The sequence below is a fragment of the Gigantopelta aegis genome, chromosome 1, assembly GCF_016097555.1.
Source record: "Gigantopelta aegis isolate Gae_Host chromosome 1, Gae_host_genome, whole genome shotgun sequence".
Lineage (NCBI taxonomy): Eukaryota > Metazoa > Mollusca > Gastropoda > Neomphalida > Peltospiridae > Gigantopelta > Gigantopelta aegis.
Window position 1 is genome coordinate 9,480,264 of NC_054699.1, and position 26,361 is coordinate 9,506,624.

At 36.4% G+C, this 26,361-nt stretch overlaps 1 protein-coding gene across 2 annotated transcripts in view; it reads left to right on the top strand.

The window, feature by feature from the left end:
- Window positions 1-25,405, top strand: part of LOC121370411 (probable ubiquitin carboxyl-terminal hydrolase FAF-X) — a 71,640-nt gene extending 46,235 nt beyond the window's left edge. The window contains exons 37-59 of one of the 2 annotated variants that reach the window (XM_041495625.1): window positions 1,298-1,470; window positions 2,969-3,142; window positions 3,733-3,874; window positions 4,435-4,520; window positions 6,529-6,620; window positions 7,752-7,869; window positions 8,586-8,664; window positions 9,273-9,337; window positions 9,671-9,789; window positions 10,140-10,312; window positions 11,162-11,253; window positions 12,215-12,356; window positions 12,705-12,798; window positions 13,578-13,732; window positions 15,618-15,791; window positions 16,763-16,924; window positions 17,609-17,668; window positions 18,300-18,408; window positions 19,115-19,223; window positions 20,009-20,102; window positions 20,333-20,409; window positions 21,534-21,603; window positions 23,078-25,405. In XM_041495625.1, the coding sequence (XP_041351559.1) occupies window positions 1,298-1,470; window positions 2,969-3,142; window positions 3,733-3,874; window positions 4,435-4,520; window positions 6,529-6,620; window positions 7,752-7,869; window positions 8,586-8,664; window positions 9,273-9,337; window positions 9,671-9,789; window positions 10,140-10,312; window positions 11,162-11,253; window positions 12,215-12,356; window positions 12,705-12,798; window positions 13,578-13,732; window positions 15,618-15,791; window positions 16,763-16,924; window positions 17,609-17,668; window positions 18,300-18,408; window positions 19,115-19,223; window positions 20,009-20,102; window positions 20,333-20,409; window positions 21,534-21,603; window positions 23,078-23,383 (2,865 nt within the window). In that variant the 3' untranslated portion in view covers window positions 23,384-25,405. The remainder of the gene's footprint in view (window positions 1-1,297; window positions 1,471-2,968; window positions 3,143-3,732; window positions 3,875-4,434; window positions 4,521-6,528; window positions 6,621-7,751; window positions 7,870-8,585; window positions 8,665-9,272; window positions 9,338-9,670; window positions 9,790-10,139; window positions 10,313-11,161; window positions 11,254-12,214; window positions 12,357-12,704; window positions 12,799-13,577; window positions 13,733-15,617; window positions 15,792-16,762; window positions 16,925-17,608; window positions 17,669-18,299; window positions 18,409-19,114; window positions 19,224-20,008; window positions 20,103-20,332; window positions 20,410-21,533; window positions 21,604-23,077) is intronic. The other variant, XM_041495634.1, reaches the window with a different exon arrangement.
- The last annotated feature ends 956 nt before the right edge of the window (window positions 25,406-26,361 follow it).

Here is a 26,361-nt window from a genome sequence, read left to right on the forward strand (position 1 = left end):
ATTCAAATATCTTTCCAGACATATTGACGTTAGACTTTATGTTAAACATTTAAATGTTTTGAAAATATTGCATGCAGTCAAAAGCCTGGTTATAAGGAATGTCCAGTTTAGAGAGGTTCAGTTCTATACTGATAATTAATAAGGGATTGAAAAACGTTCAGTTTTGAGGGAATTCCAGTTTACTGAGGTTCCAGTTTGAGGGGTTTCACTATGTTTTTATAAGAATTGACCGCAATTATTTTTCTGTTCATTCAAGTGTAAACTGAAAAACACCTAATGTACACACTGTATAGCTGAATGACTTACATTGTTTCTTGTTCAGCAAGATATGAACACAAAAAACTATCCACTGTTAACCAATCAGATTGCCGTAAATTAAAAACGGAAAAAAAAAAAAATTGTATTACCTATATATACGTCCACTAGAACGTAAAGTGGGAAGTTAAACTTCGACGTCATATGACAATATCATCAATTGAGGCAGCATAAATTTAACGGAACGTCGACCAAATGAGATCGGCGATATATATTAAACAGTTGAAAATTATTTGACTCTGGGCTTAAACTTGAATGGAAGCTTGTTTAATATCCTATAATTATTAACCTTTAGACTACTGGATTAATTTTTGACAAAAACCACGTTGAGTGAGTACAAGTTTATAATTTTTACTCACATATATTCACTTAAATGTTTTATAAATAAATAAAATAAAGTTCATATTTCAATCATTAAGTAGTATTTTTGTGTATTTTTCTAATTTTTATGTTATTTTAAATCAGTTATTGTTGATTAAAATTAGGCAAAAAGTCGCGTTTACTTACGGGCATTTGTGGCCAGCTGTCCAGTATTTATGTCCATTATTCCTAATTACAGTGGCTTTCTGACCAGAATTTTTTTTTAAAACTTAAAGATTCATATCCCAATATATGGTGATTTTCATTGTTGGTAAAATGATCAAATTAACTGTCAGAATCAGCTATTGATCCCTGAAAATGACAGCGACATGCCGCCATTGTTGTCAAGCGAAAATACTAGCAGAAAACCACTTTTTGAACTTAAAATGTCAAATCATTTTACAGTGAAAAATCTAATTTTAAAGACACAGGAAGCTAAGTTGTCTTTTGTTTCCTGTTAAAAATTCGTTTCCAGAGAGTGTCGTGTGCAAAACGGTGGAAAATATGAATTGGGGAATGCACTATACACTGTACAGTATGTTGACTGGCGTGACATCGGGCGAGATATCTCACCTGCAGTAGTCAGAAGGTTAAATAGGGATGGACTTTTTTTTCTTGTCAGACAAACATTGATATCAGTGAGTTTGAGAAGAAGGATGAGGACAAGTTGAACAAGACAGAGGAGAGGAAGGACTACAACATGGGCGTTCTCAAGCAGATCCAGGTGATCTTCGGACACCTCGCCGCCAGCAAACTGCAGTACCATGTGCCCAGGGGATTCTGGAAACACTTCAAGTGAGACTGTTTTCTTCACATTTCATTATGTTCATATTTTAGTCTTAATTCAAAAAATATTTAACATCCAGTAGCCGATGATTAATTAGTCAATGTGCTCTAGTGGTGTTGTTAAACAAAACAAACTTTAACTTTACTTTGCTTAAAAAAAAGAAAAAAGAATGGTGGGCAGAATTTATGAAACCTGTTTTTCTTAAATGCAGGGGCCTGATTCACAAAGGTCTCTTAGGCTCTGTTAGACAACACAACGTCCTCTCTGCAATTCTTTATGCATTGCACTGCGAGATCGCAAAGTTGCGAGAGTTTAGTAAATTGGGCCCCAGGTGTTTAAGCATTGTAAATGTATGTAGTAGTACATGAATATAAGACATAAATAGTCCTTGTAAATTTGGTTTGTGTTGCTCTAGCGGCGTCGTTAAATAAAACAAACTTTACTTTAGTTTGTGTTGATTTTAATAACAACACAAGAGCACAGTGATTAAATATCGGCCTTTGGGTGTGAAACATTGGTAATTTGTAAATGTGGCCTTCACAGAAAACCTGCTAAATTTTTTCCATTAACAGCATGGGATATTTTATTTGCACTTTCCCACAGACAGGACACCACATACTGAGACCTTTGATATATCAGTAGTGGGGCATATGTTGGGATGGGAGGAAAACCTAATGGGTCCGCCAAAATGCTTCGATCCAATGACCCTAGCAACTGTGGTGAGTGCTCTACAGCCTGAGCTAAATACCACCCCCAAATTCGAAAGGAAGATGTTACTTGCCAACTGTAATGGCTGTGATGGAGACTTGGATGTTTAACTTATGTTTTTAAAAGAGTGGAATGTAGCTCAATGGTAAAGTGCTTGCCTGATTCATGGTCGGTCTAGGATCGATTCCTGTCGGGGAACCCATTGGGCTATTTCTCGTTCCAACCAGTGCACCACAACTGGTATATCAAAGGCTGTGGATTGTGCTATCCTGTCTGCGATTGTGCATATAAAAGATGGAAAAATGTAAAGGGTTTCCTCTATGTCAAAATTATGAAATGCTTGATATCCATTAGCTGATGTGCTCTAGTGGTGTCGTTAAAAAATCAATTTTTAATTTTTTGTCACAGACTTTAACTTCTTTTGTGTCTGGAGGATTTTAAAAGCACTTCAAAGAATATTTTAATAAATTTTTATTACACTGAGATTTTGTCTCGCCTCAGGGAAATTGAAGGCAAGATATAGGTGTTAATTTTTAATTGAGACATTTTCAACTTCTGCATTTAACTCCAATCTTCATCAGCTATGAAACTGAAGTAGTTTTTGTTACATCGGTGGATCTTTTTCTTGATACATGTGTCCAAAACCAAATTTAAATAAATAAAAATAATGTTGGGGATATGGGGGTAGATGGAACTAGATAAATTATTAATTTTGCTTCACACATTTCTTTAATAAAATTAGAATTGGATCCCGAGTGATGACATCACTTCATATTAATTATGTTGTGTTTGTTTCAGGTTATGGGGCGAACCCGTGAATCTCCGAGAACAGCATGATGCACTGGAGTTCTTTAACAGTCTGGTCGACAGTCTCGATGAGGCTTTGAAGTCGCTCAGTCAGCCGTGTGTGTTGTCGAAAGTTCTCGGAGGCTCGTTCGCAGATCAGAAAATATGCAAAGACTGTCCGCACAGGTGGGTTTGAAGTGGAATGATATTGCGGAGACTAATTTCACAGAACATCGTAAGTTTTAAGTTTGGCATCTTTTTAATTCAGAAAATAACATCATTGTGGAAGATGTAGCATTGTAAGGATGAAAGAAAATGAAACATTTGTACTTAAAATATATTACTTGTACTGTTAATAGTAATACGAATTGAGGTTTAGCCGTTAAGATGTTCTGTGAAATTTGTCCCATGTTTGTGATTTTTTTCAGCTTATTATTTGATTTTAATTTCTACTTCTTTTTCTTTCTTTTTTTACATGAAATAGGTTTCGGAAATCTAAAATGCTGAAATATGACCTGTGTTTAAGTACAGTATAGAGTTTTTAACTTAAAAATAAAATTGTTTTAGCTTTTATTTCTAAAAGCTTATCACATTGCCGGACTATTCATTTGGGTACGTTTCAGGATTGCCAAAGATTTTTTAAACTGACAGGGAAGGCTCAATGCCGAAACCAATATTATTAATTTTAAGACATTTAGTATTAGTGACTTAATATCTGATTAATTTTCCTCACTAAATAAACTTGATGCATTTTGAAAGTTTTACCCTTTATATAGATATCAGAGGGAAGAAGCGTTTACCACACTGAATGTTGATATCCGGAACCACCAGAACCTGTTCGAATCACTGGAGCAGTATGTGAAAGGAGACTTGTTGGAAGGAGCCAATGCATATCACTGTGAAAAATGTAACAAAAAGGTACCACATTGTTTTACTTTGGTAGGGATATGGGAATTGGGGGAAACCCAAAGAAATTATGGTTATGTTTACTTTAGATTGCATTATTATCTTTGTTGAGAGCATATGTGGATTATATGATACCACAAGAGAAAACTGTAGCTGGAAACATTTAAAGGTGACACATAACGATACGAGTGCCTTGTACAAGAATAACTTATTGTGACAGGACAAACATTACGATTTCATCAGTTGCTATGCAGCTGGCTATTATCGTACGAGGTATTCGTCTCATGTGGTGTTGCCTTAAAGGAATATGAGGGACTGCCAAATTTATTCTGTGGTAATTATTGTTTTGTTATATGTTTTAGTGAGGTGGGGGGTCACTGGGAAAAAAACTAATACTAGAACTTGGTTTGCTTAAAGTCGATATAATGCACATTTCCCTCAAAATTCCCCATCATTCCATTAATGCCATACATTTAGCTATCAACTGTATTGCAGTATTGCCTGAGAGACTGCATAGCATTTTAACGTTATTAATAATGTGATACTCAATTGACTTTTATTACCATTTTCAGGTTGACACTGTAAAAAGGTTACTGATAAAAAAATTACCAAAGATTCTGGCTATCCAATTGAAAAGATTTGATTATGACTGGGAAAGGTTTGTTGTTTACCGTCTGTTTCCACATACTTAAGTTTGTGTGTCAAAAAGAAAACTGATATTAAAGGCTGTGTTATGTACCGTCTTATCAGGGCTCACCCTGGATCAAAAATACCTGTAGCCAAAATATTAGCCAAATGGAATTTTTATTAGCCATATTGAAAATGATTTAGCCAAATTTGTTTTACGCAGTACTGTATAGAGTATTTATATATGAATATGAAAATGTATCTTTTTCAGCTAATTGTGTACAAACTGGAATAAATAGGAATAACAAAACCTTAATGGGGGTAGGGGCAGTTAATATATTACTTCGAGTTTTTACAAACATACAGAAATATGGGGGTGGGTGGATGTTTATGGATGGTGTTTTTTCTTCTTCCTTTTTTCCCAAATAGAAATTTGAGAGCTTTTTTTTTTATATATAGAACTCGTTATTTCTTTAAATAGCAATCTTTATGTTAGTTTGAATAACTTTTTTTTGTTTTTTGTTTAAGTGACCCATCAATTCCCCGCCCCAAACGATTTCATAATTTGTGCCATGTTGTTGCTGTTGATTTCAGCGTCGTGTTAAATGCTTGTTGTGATTTCTGCTTACAAAATATCTCAGCTAAAAATGCCGACTTCACCACAGTATACTCCATTTATTAAAAAAAACCCCCCAAAAACCCCAACAACAAATCCTTTAATAAAATTAAAATTTACAGTCTTTAAAATCCAGCTAACTTATTAAATGTCACCTCACAGTCTTACAAATTTATATCTAAAATGATATAACAAATATGATTAGGGCCTACTGTAAACTAATTTTATTCAGTGTACATTTATCTGCAATTTGTATAATGTCCGGCGATCGCGATCTGCATGCGTGCTCTCGACCATGGGTACGAAACTAACAAAGACAAAGGAATAAACAAAAACTGCAGTTAGGTATTCATTGATGCGAATAACTAGTTTTTCTACAAATTAACATCAAGATTTACTTTTGCGTAATCATATTGTTTAATGTCCGCAACGATGTCTCTTGACACGCGGGTGTCAGCTGACTCTGAAGCGTGACGTATATTCGCACCGAGAGCTGTCCTCAGTTCAGCCAACGAACGTTCTTCCTAACGTTCGCGAACTATTTGATTGGTGTTCGTCGTGTCCATTTGGTTTAACGTGAAGCGCACAAACCAGTCTAACGAACGTTTTGTTTTCGCTCGGTCTGGCTGAACTCAGACCTTGAGATGTCTTTTGGCCCTGAACTGGCATGTGTATTCAAATTGACACGCATTGTCGGTCTGTTTTTATTACTTTGGTTCAAAGATTTTACAAATTAAAAATAACAAGTTACATATCTTCCAGACATTGCTGTCATAAAAATGTTGAATGCATGCCGTTAAAATTAATAACCGTGATTATTAAAATAAGCAAACAAGGCCTACGCTGTAGGCCTATTCTGCATGACACTGTTTCTCGTTACCGGTTGCGAGATCGCTATTACGCTAATTGAATATTTGGTAGTATTATTATGTTTGAGGTGTCGGATAGATTATGTATCCGTTTGTTCACATCAGAAGACAGAAAATGGCTTAGCCAAAATTTTAGCCACTTGCAAATTTTATTAGCCATTTTTTGTAAAAATTAGCCAATGGCTAATTTGGCTACCGACAGCGCGAGCCCTGTCTTATCTGTGGGAAAGTGCTTATGAAAGATCCCTTGTTGCTTTTTCGTTAACAGTATTCCTATGTCGTATCAATGGATCACCCAGTCTCTCTCTTTTTACCAAGTGTCAAAATAACATGTTAAGACATGCTGTGGTATTATTGAACTTATGTTTTTACCCTTTAATTAGCTCATATACAGTTTATACTTGCAACATTTGTCACATCTAACAATATATGATGACCGAAAACCAGCTGTTCATTTAATAAATGAACATACTTTCAATTAAAGGTTTTGAATGAATGTAGTTGACCAGCTACAAGTTTAGCCTTCATTAATGTTATGTTATTTTTTGTTGCAGGGAATGTGCAATCAAATTTAATGACTATTTTGAATTTCCACGGAAATTTGACATGGAACCATACACCGTTCAAGGTGTAGCCAAAGTTGAAGGTAAAATTATCACTTACATTTGTGGAAAGAATTCCGTCTGATCTTACAATTTATTAAATGAGTCACTGTAATTAAATTAAATAGTTGACTACTAAACCGTAAATGCAATATTTTAAATTCCTATATTCATGTAAAAATCCGAAATGATGCATATTGTGTTATTTAGATGTAGAGGAATATGATTTAACTTGTGTCAGAAAAGGGATTTAGCTTTATCGTTAGAGCTCTTGTTAGAGGTGCTTGGTTTGTAGGAGGGGTGGGATGTAGCCCAGTGGTAAAGTGCTCGCTTGATGCACGGTTCGTTTAGGATCATCCCCATCGGTGGCCCCATTGGGCTATTTCTCATTCCAGCCAGTACTTCACAACTGGTATAACAAAGACCGTGGTATGTACTATCCTGTCTGGGATGGTGCATATAAAAGATCCCTTGCTGTTAATCAAAAAGAGTAGCCCATGAAGTGGTAACAGCGGGTTTCCGTTATATATGTGTGGACCGTAACCTTATGTTTAACCCCATATAAATAACCGTAAATAAAATGTGTTGAGTGCGTTGTTAAATAAAACATTTCCTTCCTTCCTTTCCGTAGTGTATAGGATTACACACCCTCAACAGACCCACAGATTCATGGCATCCCAAATAGTGTGCCACAACTTGTATACGAAAGGCTGTACATATAATGAATACCTTGCTGCTGTAGTGGAATCAGCCCAGTCTCGTTTCAGCCAATTCTCCACAACTGGTGTAAAAAGGCAGTGATATGTACTTTTCTGTCTGGTATGTTGCATATAAAAGATCCCTTGCTGCTAATCTGAAAGAAGAAGAAGAAATTTGTTTTGTTTAACACTAAAGCACATTGATTAATTAATCATCGGCTATTTGATGTCAAGAAACTACTCTTTAGAATAGCCTATTATGTGGCAGCTGCTGGTTTCGTCTCTTTGTAGTCCTTGACTGTATGTCCGATGCCATATAACCACATTTAAAATGTGTTCAGTGTATTGTTAAATAAAACATTCCTTCCTTCTAATGGTGCCATTAACAACACAAATTCTAACTGCACTAACACATGGGAGTACATCGTATTATGATCAATTTTTTGATGTGAATATTTACGTGTTGTCGTATTTCAGGGGAAGTGATAGACGACGAGGAGGAAAAGCCGCAGAGTACGAAGTACAGATTGATTGGAGTTGTTGTCCACAGTGGTCAGGCCAGCGGAGGACATTACTACTCGTACATCTACTACAAGTAAATAGTTTTCTTTTACTCATAAAGAGATGTGGTTAAAAACTATCTTTCTGTGAGGCAGTTATTTTGTGACCTCGGCATTAAGAAAATTGAGGTGAGTGATTTATTGTTCCCTTAACTCCCTTAACGGGGAGCTGTTTAAGATATTAACATTTTAATACCACATAAATTCACATGCTAAGAGGAGCTAAAAATTATTCTCTTTCAACAAGACTGTCTCAGAGCAGTGATGGGGAGCGATGGATAGCATTCATTATATGTGTATGGCAAATAAATATTGAATTAGGCAATTTTATATTCATAAAGTTAGTTTGTTTTGTTTAATGACACCACTAGAACACTCATTTATTCATCATCGGCTGTTGGATGTCAAACATTTGGTAATTCTGACATATAGTCTTGGAGAGGGTATCTGCTACACATTTCCATTAGTAGCACAGGATCTTTTATATGCACCATCCCACAGACAGAATATCACATGCAATGAATGGCCTTTGATATACCAGTCGTGGTGCACTGGCTGGAGAGCGAAATGGTCACATAAATGGAGATCAATCCTATACCAACTATACATCAGGCTAGCGCTTTACCACTGGGCTACGCCCTGCTCCTTATATTAATAAGATTTAGGCTTCCATATTATATTTTAGGGTATTTTACAAAAAATGTTTTTTTGCGAGAAGACATAATTTCATGTTATCTTGTGAACATTTCAGAGGGACATCGGATCCACATCCCAAGTGGTACAAGTTTGATGATGGTGATGTGTCTGAATGCAAGATGGATGATGATGAGGTAAAACATTCAGTTATTAAAAAATGGGGCCAATACAGAATGAAAGGTTGTTCTTATTTGAGATAGCTGAATCCTACCGCAGACAAGAGCTATCAGCTGAGCAAAATGTTACTTGAGACTCTTTGCACAGCTGTTCGCTCATAATTTTTTTTACTGCACACAGTGAGCTAAGTGCTGGGCTAGTTTGCTTATGACTGTTCAATGATGTCACTCTGACCCGATTTTTGTGTTTCCATTGGTCAGTTGGTAAATTCAGCTCAGCTGATGGCTCATGTAGCCCGCACACAGTGAGATTTTTGTGTGGCCAAAAATATTAAACACGATAGACCTTTTCCTCACAACCAAGTAAGATGAAAAAACTGCAAAATTTTCCGCACACAAGATCATCAGCTAAACAAAAAGTCTGAAGTAACTTTGCTCAACTCTCGTGTGTGGTTGGCTTAAGACTCAGCTGTTTAATGAGTGAAGTCGACCACTATAATTGTAAAATAAAGTTTTAAAAAAGCCTTTGGTGAGTGTTTTCATGGGTTTTTTTTAATAATTGTAGAATATTTATATATTTAACTTAGTGTGACACCTTGTGATCATTGTGGTTTCATTTGTTTTAGGAAATGAAAAACCAGTGCTTTGGAGGTGAATATCTGGGAGAGGTTTATGACCACATGTTGAAAAGGTAGGAATCTACAATTCATGTAGCACCATAAAGGGGTGTTCTCAACATTAGATTTGTCGAATGTGATTTGTAGTCTAATCATACGTGTATAAGGCTAATTTTTATGTTGGTTTAACTCTTCAAATTGCAGCAGATAACATTTTATCCCGCAATCACTGTATACATTGGCAGAGCCTCGCTGCATTCGCCATCCTAACCTTCGCAGGATAAAGCCGATATCTTAAAGACAGTAACCAGTTATTCCCTATTTATATGTCCATTGATGGCCCAGTGTACAAATCTTTATCAGAACATTATAGGGTTACATTTCTTCCTCTCTTTATTTTTTTCCAGGTCTGCAGTAAGACGACAGAAAAGATGGTGGAATGCATATATTCTGGTTTATGAAAGAATAGATGAAATGAAAGATGAAATTGACAGTGTGATAAAAGAAATGCAGAAAATATCTATATGTAAGTGATGAAATGCTTTTTCTGCAATAGTTTGCTGTCCAAGGGCATGTCCAAAACAAAAATATTTATCATAGATTGAACAAGAATAATCATAAATTTTATATCATAAAATTCTGTTACAGAATTAATAAAAAATGGATATATATATATATATATATATATATATATATATATATATATATATTTTAAACATGCATTAAGATGAATACTATGGGTTCAGTTATCAGCAACACCAAATCTGTTTATGGTAGACTAGATATTTAATTCTGTGGCATTCTTACACATTTTTATTTTTTATTTTTTTCACAAATAACCACTGGACGTATTTAATTTTGCTGTTCTGTTCACAGCCAGCACGGTGCCACATGTGGCAATGCCACTGACAATAGACCGGTTGGTGAGAAAGCAGAATATCTTGTTTATGCACGAGAAGAACCAATACTGCATCGAGTATTTCCAGTTCATGAAGAAACTCATCACGTGTAATCACGTCATCCTCACTCACGCAATGCAGGAGAAACTGGTACGTCAGTGATAGAAATAAGCAGAATATTTCACTAGTCCATCAGACAAGTACATGTAGAAATCTACTTGTCCACCAATATTTTCACATGTCCAAATAAGTTGTTAGTTTTATTCAAGTAAAAGCACAATGTTTTCAATTGATAAAAATTACTAAAAATTAAACAGCATTATAACTTTTTATTTGTTAACTAGACAACCATTGAGGTACATTTTGCTTGTCCCAGTAGATTTCACTTGCCAGGACAAACGGACAAGTGCTTATTTTGAACACTGTAAGTACACATGAAAAAGGGAATTAGAATGTGTACATTATTTAATGCGGATTTATTATACAATAAACTAGTGCATGGTTAGCTTAATAACTTCTCAGAACTTTTTGGATTTTGTTTGTTTATCAGTTAGTGAGTTATTTTACTTCATTTTCAATAATATTGACAGTGTTAATCTGTTTTATAGTAATAAGTGCTGTAGCAGCAAGTGCTATTGTTTATGAAATAATTGACTGAAAATTTATTGATGGAAAGTGTTCTTTTTTAGTTCACCCAATTGTAGTTATAATTGTGTAGTGTTGATCAAGATACACATAAAAGACTCAGCCCATCCAACTCTTCAAAAGTCGTTCTTTTGTTACGTGTTAACAAACCACTATTCTGAAATGAAGGAAATTGTAGATAGCAGTGTAGAACACATTGTAAATCTTCAAAATCTACCCTCTCTAATATGATACCAAAAATATAGCCTCGAATGAAAGAAAATTGTACTAATTCTTTCACACAGCACCAAAGAAGTTTTACATTAATTTGAAAAATGTACTCTGAGAATAAATGTTTGAATTTTGATTTTACAGACCAATGAAGCAGAACAGATTGCAATGATTAGCATGGAACTGGCATCAAAATTCCTATTTACAGTGGGCTTTCACACGAAGAAAACACTCCGGTAAATAACTTAAAAATAGTGGTGTTGCAAAGAAGCATCTATCATCAATTAAGTGTTCGGAGCGGGATGTAGCCCAGTGGTAAAGCATTCGCTTGATGCGCGGTCGGTCTGGGATCGATCCCCGTCGGTGGGCCCACGGGATTGTGCATATAAAAGATCCCTTGCTGCTAATCGAAAAGAGTAGCCCATGAAGTGGAGACAGCAGGTTTCCTCTCTCAATATATGTGTGGTCCTTAACCATATTTCCGACGCCATATAACCGTAAATAAAATGTGTTAGTGCGTCGTTAAATAAAACATTTCCTTCCTTCCTTCCAATTAAGTGTTCATCTGTTTATTCATCATTTAGTATTTCAGATATTCCTGAAGCAAAAGTTAAAAATATGCCATTAAGTTCTTTTTGAATAGACATTACTTCTATATTATGCCTTTTCTGAATGGTAATTTTATTTTCACAAATTTTTATTTTTATTTTTATTATTTGTGAAGTTTTACTACTGCTTCACGATTGTTCCGTTCACGTGTTGCTAGTGCAAGTTTAGTTTTACATAACCTGGTTTTTTTGCTCGCACATTAAATATAGAATTGATTTACATAGTTGTGTCCAATTACAGCAAATTAAATGAATTACACAGATGTTCAATTCTCTGAGGCCTGTTATTAGCTGATTGATTTTGGTCGTAGTTTAAAAGATTTTGTGGAGTACAGAATACTGTTCTCGACTTCCTTGGCATGTGGTAATGGCATGGTAACCTGACTAACTATTTACTTTGCATCTTTCTTAGATGCCGGGGTGGGACGTAGCTCAGTGGTACAGTGCTCGCCTGATGCACAATCAGTCTAGGATCGATCCCCGTCAGTGGACCTATTGGGCCATTTCTCGCTTTTTCCTTCCTTCCTTCTTAGATGCCAGGCATCAGAAATGATTTTGGATGTCATTAAAACATTCCTTTCCTTTCCAGGGGCTCGGCAAGTGACTGGTACGATGCTCTGCACATTCATCTGAGGTTTAGTAAAACAGTCAGAAGCTGGTTTGCACATAATGTTCTCTTTGCTCAACCTGCACGATTTGCAGAATATCTTCTGGAATGTCCAAGCTCAGAGGTATAAACACCAAATTTTCATTATTGTTTTAACGATTATATAATTTTAGTTATAATGCATTTAGGTAGTTGTATTTTCCTACTATCAGATTTATAAATCAGTGAAAATAACTAATCCAATTGAATTACTTTAATGTTAATGTAAAAAACATAAAAATTATAGTCTGACGGCCTGTGTTCAAGCAACATTTATGAGATAAATTAATATTATTTTCATATGCAAATAATAAATGTTTTATTTAATAGTATGAAATATTGAATTACCTAATTACTTAGGACATAATAACAATTATATGGTTCCTTCTTGTTGTGTCTTGCATAATAATTGTAAAAATATTATTTGTTTCAGGTGCGAAATGCTTTTGCCAAGATAATTGTGATCCTGTCACATTTCTCTCTCCAAGATGGACCCTGTCCCCCACCACTTGTACAAGGTCTGTACGGTAAGTAGCAGCATGATGCAACAGTATGGTATCAAGGGATCCTTTGTATGCATTTTTCTGTCTGTGGGAAAGGGCATATAAAAGATCTCTTGCTGCATTAGGAAAAATGTAGCGGGGTTCCTCTGATGACTACGTGTCAGAATTAACAAATGTTTGACATCTAATAGTTGAGGATTAATTAATCAGTATTCTCTAGTGGTGTCGTTAAACAAAACAAAAACTTCAGCTTCATTTGGGGAAGTGTAAAAGTTTGTTTGAAAGTGATGGGATGTAGCTCAGTGTTATCATTGTCGCCTGAAATTTTCATACAGGTAACCGTTCTTTGCTGTTTAAGTGTTTAGTTTGAACTTAAATTAAAACCAAAATTGAAGGCCAACTGGAAATGAAAATCTAAAAAACTGATCTCTTATCGCTTGATGCATTTTATGCCATGTTGTGCAAGCAAGACTAGTATGATTGCTAGCTGCACTCAATGATACAGAAGTAATTGTTTTCCACAAAACATGAAATATCCTTGTCATTTGTATAAGTTTATCGACAATCAAATATCCTATGTACATGAAATATCCTTTTCATTTATATAAGTTTATTGACAATCAAATATTCTCTATGTACACTAATGGAAAATCTGTATATTTTGAATTTTTTTATAAATGCTTAAAACGATACCTCAGCACGAAAAAATACTTCGACTGTTGGTTGTGAAACTAAGGTAAACGTGTAAATGAAGTGATAATGTACATTGTGAGTGACGATCGTTACGTTTTGTTTTGCTACAGCCGCTGGTCAGGCTGCGGACCCGAACGCAACACTGAGTGATCACCTCCTGGTAGCAGTGCTGGCGCTGCTCAGAAAAGAGGTGTCCGAACATGGCCGCCATCTCCAGCAGTACTTTCACCTGTTCCTCATGTATCTCAACCTGGGCATCGTCGAGGTAAGCTGGCTTGTTATGTTACTGGTGTGTAGCATAATGTGCAGGGTGGGGCACCACCTCCAGCAGTACTTTCACCTGTTCCTCATGTATCTCAACCTGGGCATCGTCGAGGTAAGCTGGCTTGTTATGTTACTGGGGGGTGGGGGGGGGGGGGCAGGGTGTCAGGTGGGGGTGTGTGTGATATCTAACTCGGGCTATTGAATTCACAAAACGATAGTTTCTGGTAGCGTATTGGCAGAATCACAGAAACAAAAGTGTGTTGCCTCCTGTTATTATGTAACATAATCCACCATTACCATGATTATACTGAAAAACTATCCCATGCATTCCAATGATTACACAGAATGGAACTCTAAAAGTGTTCCACATTAGTTTTCAGTGTGTATTAAATTACAGCAAACAAATTGGTTTTAAATGTTTCAAATATTTTTATTTATTATATACATAGCAATGAAATATATAGATCTACGGAAACCATAAAAGTCATATCCGGTGAAAAGTCATATTTTCACTGTATTTTAGCTACAGTGAAAATATAGAAATCGTATTTACTTTTTTGTAAAAGTGCATGATTAAATTATCTCCCTTTGTCTCGTTTCTTCGTATTTAAGTTTGATGATTACCAATGCATCTGATCGTATTTGAAAAATAAAATATTTTAATTTAAACAACTGTACCTATTAAAAAGGGATACGAAGTACAATTATGATAAAATATCTAAAACGAATTGAATATGAAGCTAAATAATGATGACATAATGTAGTGTCATCGAGTGTAAGTGTAAGAATTTAACGGCATTCAACTCATTTTGTTTTTGTGGGAGTTTTTGGATGATCGCTTTGTCAGGTATGTTTGCACCGCAGTATTATTAAATAAATGTTAATAAAGATCAATTTTATTCAGATTTCTTTTTAAAAGTCTATGGTCAAGTAAATTTTTTAGCAAAGTTTCATAGAAAGAAAAAGTTTCATAGAAAGAAATATATCATGACGTTATGTGTTTTCGACCGGCCTCGGTGGCGTCGTGGCAGGCCATCGGTCTACAGGCTGGTAGGTACTGGGTTCGGATCCCAGTCGAGGCATGGAATTTTTAACCCAGATACCGACTCCAAACCCTGAGTGAGTGCTCCGCAAGGCTCAATGGGTAGGTGTAAACCACTTGCATCGACCAGTGATCCATAACTGGTTCAACAAAGGCCATGGTTTGTGCTATCCTGCCTGTGGGATGTGCAAATAAAAGATCCCTTGCTGCCTGTCGTAAAAAGAGTAGCCTATGTGGCGACAGCGGGTTTCCTCTAAAAAAATCTGTGTGGTCCTTAACCATATGTCTGACGCCATATAACCGTAAATAAAATGTGTTGAGTGCGTCGTTAAATAAAACACTTCTTTCTTTCTTTCTTATGTGTTTTCGATAGGATACAGTAAAGATATTACCAAGAAGCGAAAGATATTGTCAAAAATTAGGAAATATGTATATAATAAATAGACCATTTCATGGTGTTTTTTCGAATACGATTTTTATGTTAACGAGTGATGTGCGAAAACCATATGGTTTTTACACATCACTCGTTGACATAAAAATCGTATTCGAAAAAAACACCATGAAATAGCCTCTATTTATTTATTCCCTGCCTCCTTTGCTTTCTCACATTGGATGTCCCATCTCATTTCTTACTGCTGTGACAGCTACTCTTTTATCATTCAACTTCCTTTTCACTGGCCACCTCCACATCTCATTCCTGGTCCATAACGTCCATCAGATTTTGATATGGGCTTAGTCTGAGAACTTCAGAGTGTTCAGTGATCACTTCTATATTTGTTAAGAGGCATCTTCTATATTTGTAAAGACTGCTTAATGATTGAGATATGTTCCTTTTTGTCCACAGAAACAACAGCTGCTGAGGCTGAACGTGCCAGCACAGTTCATCAGCGTGGCCCTTGACGAAGGGCCTGGGCCTCCCATCAAGTACCAGTATGCGGAGCTCAGTAAGCTGTACTCTGTAGTGTCGCACCTTGTCCGCTGCTGTGACGTGTCGGCAAGATACCAGTGCTCGGTTGCTGTAAGTCCTCTTTCATGCAGTTGTCATAATTATATATCTTCAGAGCTGTCTGGATGGGCAAGACACAAAATATTTATATTTTGGGGATAACTATAGTCCTTCCCATATGGAACACCGTTTTTCATACTATGGAATTTACTACACGTTATTAATTTTTGAGTTGATTGTTTCCTAAATTGCTCACAAAAATGGGATATTTTTATTTCCAAAACACTTGTCTTCTTACGTCAAACCAAACTGAAATTAGTTACAGAAAACATTTTTTGTAGGAGGATAGAACGGACTATAGGTTATATTTATTAATAATTTGCAGACATTAATGCTGATTTTACTGTAGCAAATGAGTTTCACCATGGAATGTTTGACACATTAGTACTGATATTTTAAATGGATTTTAGTAGCAAATAAAATTTCTTTTGAAATAAACCTCAACTCAATATAAGTGCGAAGGAGAAAGAATAAAGATTCAGTCACGTGACTGGGAACAGGAAGCAGAGGAATCATTGGAAGATTTTAAGCCATCCCATTGGCTGTTGGGATGTTTGGACCAGTCTACTAAACCATAGGGGCAAAAATGCCATTAGTTTGAGGTTGGGTTAAGTACTAGTAAAAAGAGAAATTGATCCAAGTTTTCTACATTTTGCATTATATGCAGATTGCTACTTTATATATTTACCATTGTCAGGACACCCAATAGCCGATATATTATTTGTGCAGCCCCTAGTTCAGCCAGCAAAAGTTTGACTAACGTTCGCGAACTATTTGATTGGTTCCTGACATGACCATTTGGTTTTTACTGTGAAGCTCATAAACCAGTCTAGCGGACGTTTTTCTGCTCGTTCTGGCTGAACGAGCTCTGGGGTGTCATTAAACAATCATTCATTCATATATGCAGATTGAATTAAAATAAAATTTTAAAGTCAAACTTATTTATTCTTCTATTTATTTACACATCTGCTGTGTTGATTCAGGGCCAGCAGTGTCTGCCCAATCCTCACGGAGATCCCCAGTGTCCTCAGCCGTTGATAGAGATTCAGAGACAGGTGGATGACATGCTGTTCAACAGGTCGAACTACGTGAAGAAGATCATCGAGGAATGCAACAACTCGGAAGATACGACAAAATTGTTGAAAGTAAGTGGCTCTTACAGCGTGTTTTCTCTCTAAATATCTGTGTGGTCCGTAACCATTTGTATGACACCATATAACTGAAAATAAAATGTGTTGAGTGCTTTGTTTAATAAAACATTTCTTTCTTTCTTTCTCATTTGGACAATGTAAATTAGTTCACAGTTATGAACTTGCTCATGTGTTCATGATCATTCAGACTGTAGGCTGAGGGGGAGGGGGAAAGACTAATGTCAGCGTACAAATCTAAAACAAATATGTTAGGACCAATAAACAATAATTTTTTTTAAACAATTTGACATGCACTTTTAAGAAGAGTGATGGAGGTACCATTAAAAAAAAAAAAGATTTGTATGCTGTGAAAATGCTGATGATTGCTAACGATCCCATAGTGTAGTGATAATTTAAATGTTTAAAAAAAAAAAAATTCAGTGATACACATCCATACTCTACAAATGCTATGGAATATGTGTTCTTGTAGCTTTAGCAACATCTTGGTGACAAAACATAAAATGCATCCACAGAAATATGTTTCCTGAAACTATAGGTTAATACACTGTTGAGAACAGGTTAAATTTGTTCTACAACACCGAATAATTATGTAGAGGCACCTTATTGACATTTTAATACTTTTCAAATGTAAAATTCATTGAGCATGGCCTTAATACTTAATATGATTTCCTTTTTCAGTTTAGCTGTTGGGAAAATCCACATTTTTCATCAGTAGTTTTAGGAGAACTTTTGTGGCAGGCAAGTATATTTATTTAATTAGAATGAATTACAGTTGAAACTCTTAAAAGAATAACCATTTCGAAAATGGGAACGATTTTGTTATCTCATATTTATGTAATATACTAGCAGTGCAAATGGACTTTTAGCAAGCCATGTACCTGTTGAAATTATCATTTTCAAAAACATTTGTAAGTGACGGCAAAGCTATATACATATGTCGTTAGACTATATACACATTAGTTTAACAGATAGTAATTAAACAACTTGGTCTCCAATTCTATGTCCATTATAATCGGGAAATGTTCAGTCAGCAAGTGTCGACATACATCCTTACAGTTCTGTTGACAGGAATGTTTAGATATTATTATCCAGACTGGGGATTTTCGAAGCTATCTTAGCTCTATGAAATAGTAAAACCATCCCCGATAGTGTTAAGCAACTATAATGTTAAATATTCATTCATAGAAGTGTGCACATGGAATTAAGATAAATATCAATATAAACTATTTTTGTTAGTTTTAAAAACTATTTTTACTGTATGTAGTAAAGCAATTCAGTGTTTAAAAGTGGAAATAGCAAATTATATGCAGTCAAAAATCCAGTCAATAGTTTAGGCAGTTCAATTGATAGGTGAATTTGTTTTTTTCAGGTTGCGTATTCTTACACATATGAACTAAGACCATACCTAGATCTGCTTTTGCAAATGCTGCTGTTAGAAGACTCCTGGCAAAACCACAGAATACACAATGCACTTAAAGGTACGGTGAATTTGTTTCAATCGGATCTATAATATAATAGGCAGCAGTTTGGTAAATCAGGGTTTAATCTAGCTCAGTCAGTAGAGTGCTCACTTGAAGTGCTTTGTCAAAGGATCAAATCTCCTTGGTGGACACCTCTGATTTGGACCTTTTCCTGTCCAACCAGTGTGCTCTTCTGAAGGAGCGACTATTGTATGTATTGCGGTTTTTCACTAGCACTAGATCGTTATAATAGCCACTGATTAAACAATGTGCTAAGATGTTTTACGTGGTGCTAGTTATCATTAGTTAGTACTAGTTGTAGATAATTGGATCTTACAGATTGATTATCATTATTTTAGGTTCCCATGCTGGTATAATTAAATCTCTGTAGCAAACCTAGTGTCGTAAAATATCGGAACAGTTATAGAGTTATCTGTCCGACATCTGGTACCCTGTACTTTGCACACAACTTGTGCTAACAATAGTTAACTGATTATGTGATTAATCACTCCAGCTCTAGTTTTACAGAATCATTCCATGTAGTTCAGTGGTAAAGCGTTTGCCTGAGGTATGATGTGTTGTAGGGTCGATTACCTTTGATGGTTTCTTCTCACTTTCAAACAATATGTCATAATCACCAGTGTTAGTTTAAAATGTGCTACGTTTTTTTGTCTTTGCTGATACATTATAATTTGTAATTTTGTTTTTGTGTGATTGTGTTCAGGAATTCCAGACGATCGTGACGGGTTATTTGACACGATACAGAGATCGAAGAACCATTACCAGAAGAGGGCGTACCAGTGCATCAAGATGATGGTGGCACTCTTCACGCAGTATGTACTTTCGTTTTGTGTTGAGTTAGTGATAAAGGCACTAACAGTTCTGTCAACTATTGCAGAAGGTCTGTTCACTTTTAACAGAAACATGCTACAGCCTTGGGGCAGGACGTAGCCCAGTGGTAAAGTGCTCGCTCGATGCACGCTTGGTCTGGGATCGATCCTCTTCAGTGGGTCTATTTGGCTATTTCTCATTCCAGCCAGTGCACCACGACTGGTATATTAAAGGCCGTGGTATGTACTACCCTGTCTATGGGATGGTGCTAATCGAAAAGAGTAGCCCATGAAGTGGAGACAGCGGGTTTCCTCTCTCAATATATGTGTGGTTCTTAACCATATGTCTGATGCCATATAACCGTAAATAAAATGTGTTGAGTGTGTCGTTAAATAAAACATTTCTTTCTTGCTAGTCTGTATTCAAAACTTGATTGTCTCTGTGTAAGCAATTGTTTTGATAGTATTTTGTTTAATTTACAGCCAAAATGCAGGATGTACATCATGTCACTATTTCAGACTAGAAATAAATCTTTTAACAAGCTTAGAGCGACAGTATCATTATATCCCAAAATAGAGAATAGAAGAGGGCGTCGTTAATTGTCAACCATGTGCCTGATTCTTTGCTCTTTGTACAATAAAATGTTTTCAGTCAAGCCATAAATATATTGTACTGTAAATAATGAAATTAATGCAAGCACGTAATTAATTTTTTTAAAATGTCTTTGATGTATTGCTGCAGTAAGTGTTCCACATTTAGCCTATTCAGTTCCGATCTTCATTTGTAGTTGCCCGCAAGCAGCTCAGATGTTACAAACCAATGGAGATCTGAAAAGGAAGTGGACTGGAGCGGTAGATTGGCTCACCGACGAACTAGAAAGAGTAAGTCATATCAAAAAGGATTTCCTGCACTGTGTTGTTTCAGAAGCATCTAGTGTACTTGAAAACTAAAATGTGAACTCTTTCTAAACCAAATTTGTGGGCTTTTTTCACAGATTAAAATTTCAACCCATAATTTCTTCCTGTTTTATTAAGCCACAGTATGATTTGGTAGACAAATCGTTTTAAACCTTTAGGAGTTGTTTTAATTACCATTGAACTTTCATCTTCAGAGACCGTATCCTGGCAATACACAGTATTCCTACAACAACTGGTCCCCTCCGGCGCAGTCCAATGAAACATCAAATGGGTAAGCATGACATGGAGAGAGTAACATTTTTACACATAGACTCTGGAACATTTTGTTCTAAAAATCTTGAGTAGCAATATTTCTAGTCAGTTTGAAAATTGATTAGCAGCTAATGTTTAATGTTTTAAAATTGGGTAGCGATCTCTGAAACTTGTGTATCGAATCGTGATGCGATACTGAACAAAATGTTCCCTGTAGATCTTAGATAAGCTTATCTTTTCTGTACATATGTACAGCCTGATTGTCATAAAAGCATTGACCGGACATTGTGCTGTATAACCATGAAAGTTGAAATTGTTCCACCTTTTTGGTCAGTTGCAGAGTGACAGTAGGGAGAAAAAGGGGGATGGGGAGGGTGCATCTTGTTTTGGGTACATTGCCTGGCCTAAGTCAGACGTCGTATCCACAATATTTGATAAAAGCATGTTAATTTCTGACATTCGTGGGCATACGTACATTAAAAAAAAAGAACAAAAGAGTAATTTTCTTTTAAAACTGTTACAATTAACAAATGTTTGACATTCAGGTCTTGGCCCAGAAAGATAGGTGATCACTCCTGCTCCCCTCCGCACTTGCCTGGAAATTTTTAAGAGAGTGGCAAATTGATCACCTTGCAATAAAATTTTAATCCATTATATTTGAAACTTCAATGTGATTGCTAACCTAGCACCATATCAGGAGAGTGATCTTCAACTGGCCTTGATTTTGATCATGGCGAAGACTGCATCCAGTAACTAATTCACGACTGGTACATCAAAGGCTGTCGTATCTGCTATCCTGTCTGGGATAGTGCATTTAAAAGATTCCTTCCTTCAAATGGCAACAGCAGATTTCCTCTCAATATCTGTGGTCCGTAACCGTATGTATGACTCTAAATAACCGTAAATAAAATGTATTGAGTGCGTCGTTAAATAAACCATTTCCAATAACTAATTAATCAGTGTTAACGGAAACACACTTTACTTAGTAAATTAATCATTGCAGACAGTTTACGCAAGTGGTTGATATTTGCACTGACCAGTGTACAGTTGGCATCTACACTGATAAACCAAAATTATGGAGGGGTATTGTCTACTGGTACTTTTTATCTGTTGCATATAATTATATGTGGCGTTTCTTTTCAGCTACTTCTTGGAGAGGTCACAAAGTGCCAGACTGACGTTGGAGAAGGCGTACGAACTCTGTCCAGGCGAGGCAAGTCACAATGAGAACCCATAACATTTATTTCTATTCAACTTAACCTGACCTCTCGTTCCAGCCAGTGCACCACGACTGGCATATCAAAGGCAGTGGTACGTGTTATCCTGTTTGTGGGATGGTACATATAAAAGATCCCTTGCTGCTAAATGAAAAGAGTAGCCCATGAAGTGACGACAGTGGGTTTCCTCTCAATATCTGTGGGGTCTTTAACCATATGTCTGACGCCATATAACTGTAAATACAATGTGTTGAGTGCGTCATTAAATAAAACACTGCTTTCTTTCTTTCTTTCTTAACCTGACCTCAAACTAATGACATTTCCTCTCTACTGCTCGGAGGAAACGAAGTTTCAATCACGCGACCGAAACAGGAAGCAGAGGACTCATTGGAAGCTTTTAGGCCATCTCATTGGCTGTTGGGATGTTTTGACCAGTTTACAGAGGAGGGGAAATGGCTTTTGTTTGAGGTCAGGTTAAGAATTCATGAAAAGATGAAAACATTCCAATTTGTTTTATGTCAGTTAAATGAGATATGTTTTAAATAAGACCGTAAGCAAGCATACAAGTACTGTCTAATAACGGTGGTAAATTCTGATTCCAACGTGTGGTTATTAACACATTTAAAGAGGTATAACTGACATGGCATGCATTCAGTGTAGGTGATATTTTGCTAATATGTGGCTGCTGTAATAAGCTAACTTTGTTATTTCACATTAATTTCTTATTAAAATTGTCATATCTGATAGATTATTACTGTGGGGGAATTCCTGTAAAACAATGTGCCTGATGGGTGTATACTACAAACCAAATCCCATAGACTACAATAGTAACATATGTGGCTAAAACTCCTACCTGCAGCATATCAATCGAAATAAACACCACAGATATAAATACTGCCACCCCTCGCCTTTAAAGTGAATCGGGAAAAAAATTGGGGTTCAAGCTGCTCATTTCAGAGGTAACGGTTAGCATCTATAACTACCCTAGTTCCGCACAAAATTTGAGTACTTTTTTTTACAGGTACCCCGTACATGTTTTAAGCACAAGGCTACTTGACATAGTGGTACTAGATGAAGTAAAACTGCATACATTTTTTGCCCAGATGAAACTATTTTTTTTTTACAACAAACACACATTTATCACCAATCACAGGACTTGTGGTGGTAACTTCTCAATCAAAAGTGGGGTGTACCTCCAACTTTGACCCAGCCGGAAATTTAGTTTAGTACTTACAAGATAGCTTTATCATTAACTGGTTTTTTTTTATTGAACCATAACACTAGTAAGAAGCAGGAGTGTGATCAGAAGTTGATGCATTAGACACGGAGAAGAAGAATAGTGATTTGACAGTCTATTAGGATGTTTGAACAAGACCAATAGTATTGGGCGGGAAACACACTGAGTGAGAGTTCAGATTTAAGTATGCATTAAAAGAAAGTTTAAAATTTAAACTATTTTTGGATTTTCAGGAACCGGAAGAAGGCGATTTAACTGATGAACAGGAGGGTAACCATGACGACCCAGTCCCGGGCTACTCCCACCAGCCGGTGGTGGGGCAGTCGGCACCGGTCACCGCACCACAGCCTCTTCCCAACAACCAGGTCCAGGTGCAGCCCGTCGCCCACCCCGTGCAGCCTAGCAACCAGATCAGCAACCAGCTTAACCAACAGCAACAGGGTCAGCAGGCGCCCACGGTAACAACGGCCGCACCAGCGGGGAACCAGGAGACGGGGGAGGACGATCATGGGGGGAGTGTGCCGCGGAGCGGAGACTGAACACATCGAGACAGATGAACAGTGGCCATAAAAAAATGATTGTGAATTCATGAGGCAGAGAGAATTTTTAAAAACAACAACCTGATAGCGAATCTCTCCATTAATAGTGTATATGAAGACTATTTCAGTAATAATAATACTTCACTTAGCCAGGGAAAAGGCTGTTACTTCAATAGCAGTGGATGCAGTAAGGAAAGATGGAGGATTCCTGTCTTATCAATAGTTTCTGCCTTGCCCCAACGTTTTGTGATTGATTGATGTCCTATTGGTCGGCAAGACGGGATTGCACAAATTGTGATAATAAGTATATATAAAAAAAAGCTATAGGCGTATATATTCCAATCCATTGTAAATGTATTCTATTTATTGGACAAGTCACTGGAGACGGAGGAGTTAATACAGTAACATTTGTATTCAACTCTGTAATGATCCACGACTGTCTAGTAATGATCCACGACTGTCTAGTAATGATCCACGACCGTCTAGTAATGATCCACGACTGTCTAGTAATGATCCACGACTGTCTACCTGTTGGGTTGTCTGAATATTACAAGGATATTACTGAGGTACTGGATTTCATAGACTTTTTTTTTGTGTTTTTTTTCCCTACCCCCCCCCCCCCCTCCCCCCCCCCCCCCCCTTCCCAGGAGAGTTGTTTTCAATTCAGAATAAAAGAGAACAACATGTGGTGGTGAAAAAAACCAAATGAAAATCCAGATGGTTACCCCCATCGGGTTGTGTCTTTGTGCTGTTTGACAGATGTACGAACATGCTGTGTTGTTGAGAGAACAGTATTTATTTCTCGGTTAGGTCCCAGCATTTACATATTACAGAAAACTTTTGTCTTTCCTGTATCTAAAGACGGTTATATATCAACCAAGTCCTCAAATGCATGTATTGTGTTCCTGTACATGTTAAAAATGAAAACGAAAGTGGATGAAACAAATCGGTTGCCATTGACTAATGTAAGTGAACATTTACCCAAGGATAATTATTTTAAATTGAGGACTTTGTCTCAATAATAGAACAATGATCTTATCCTTTGTGCAAGTCTTTTTCATTTGTCACTGGTGATGCGCAGTTATTAACAGTAGTAGAAAATATTAGCGATTATTTTGGTTAATGTTGTAGTAATAAATATGTTAATTTGACAAGTTGTTTTTGTCTCGCTTTTAGTGATAATAAAATAATGGTTTCAAAAACAATTTACTAACCACATGGCCATACTGTCGACTTGATATTCCTTACTCATTTACTGACAATATTGATCAATGTAATATATGGTATTTTTACAAAAATTATAATTATTACAGGCTTTTTGGCATCTAGTCTACCAGATATTATTATTTCTTGTAGATAAACGTAACTGAACAGGACAGGGTCATCTTGTATGCTAAGTAACATAGAAGTGACATTCATTTGCCATGTTCAAAAGGCCAAGTGCTCTTTGAACAATTTGACTGGTACCATGGTCTATCATAATACATTTCTTTCATGTTTAACACAAAAACCAGTCTAGCTAGTAGGGACTACGATCACTCGCCAACTGAACACGTGTTGGCTAATGCCTCCTGTGGACCTGTCAGCTTGAATTTGTATATCTGTTGGGGAAATTTTCTTCTTGCAAGTCACACTGTTTTTGTAATATACGTGGGTATGTTGTCGCATGTTCTGTTAATTACCAGTTAATAAACGTTCAAGCATCAACCAATTTTTACTTGAAATTTACTCGCTACGACAGATTCATGATTGATAATAATTATACAATTGTTTGTTCAGGAGGACAAACACTTTTGAACAATTTGACTGGTTTTCGTCCTATACTATCCTATCACATTGATAAAAAGTTAGGTGCAGAAACCAGTCTAGTGGGCAACCAGTCCTTCGAACATGCTTCTGGCTATTAACATTTGGGACACAGTAATTTTACCAATTGATAATAAGCAGTCATGTTTGTGTGCTTATTTGTTAAGCTGTGATTTGGTGTTATTTTTATGACGGTGTATTAAAAAGTCTGCAACATTTTAAGACTTGTGATTTGTGCAGTGACAAAAACGCCATGTCTGTCACTGTGTAGTGGGTTACAAAACTCTGGTAAATGTTTTTTTTCTCTCCGAAATATGTTACCAAAATTGTGGGTTCTTTTTCCTAGTTTTTGTTTTAAGAAAGCAAAATAAAAGCTTATTATGAAAGAAAAATCTTGAACATTCATTAACCTGACCTCTCACCAAAGTGCATGTGCCCTCTCCCCAAGTCCCATGGTATATGCTCTATTGTCTGCAGGACAGTGCATGTAACAGTTCCCTCATTACCAATGGAAAAATGCAGGCATCGATGTTGTAGTGGTTAAGCCATCTGACAAGGCTGGAGGGTATTGGGTTCGCCTCCTGGTACTGTCGCCAATGAGTATTTGACGTCCAGTAGCTGATTGATTAATCACTGATGATATCCTTTGCTGGTGTTTAGGGGGTGGGTATGTTGCTTAGTGGTGGAGCACCTGCGATGGTCATTAGATCAAGGTGTCTTAGTAGACTATAATTATTTTTATTTCGTCCACCCCAACTAAAGGCCTGTGACTAGAACATCAAAGGTTATTTGCTGTCCAGTCTTTGGGGAGATGGATGTAAAAAATCCTTGCTAACACCACTGGAGTAGCCTGTGTGATGGTTGCAGGTGTCGTCACGTTTTTTTTAATAATCTGGGCCCATATTTTCGACAATATATAGAGATTATTATGCAAGCTTGTGTGTCGTACTAATTTTACGAAACGTGTCAGGATTTTTGTATTGCCCGAGCGAGAGCAAGGGTAATACATGAATCCTGACACAAGTCTTTATTATCCTTATTATTGTTGTTTTCTTTATGAGTAACAAGATCCAACTCAAAATGTTTCAGCCACAAGTAGAAGAAAATGATGAAACGACTTCATATTTCAAATGCAGTCTGAGCTAGGACTTAAAAGCGATGTCATAACACTT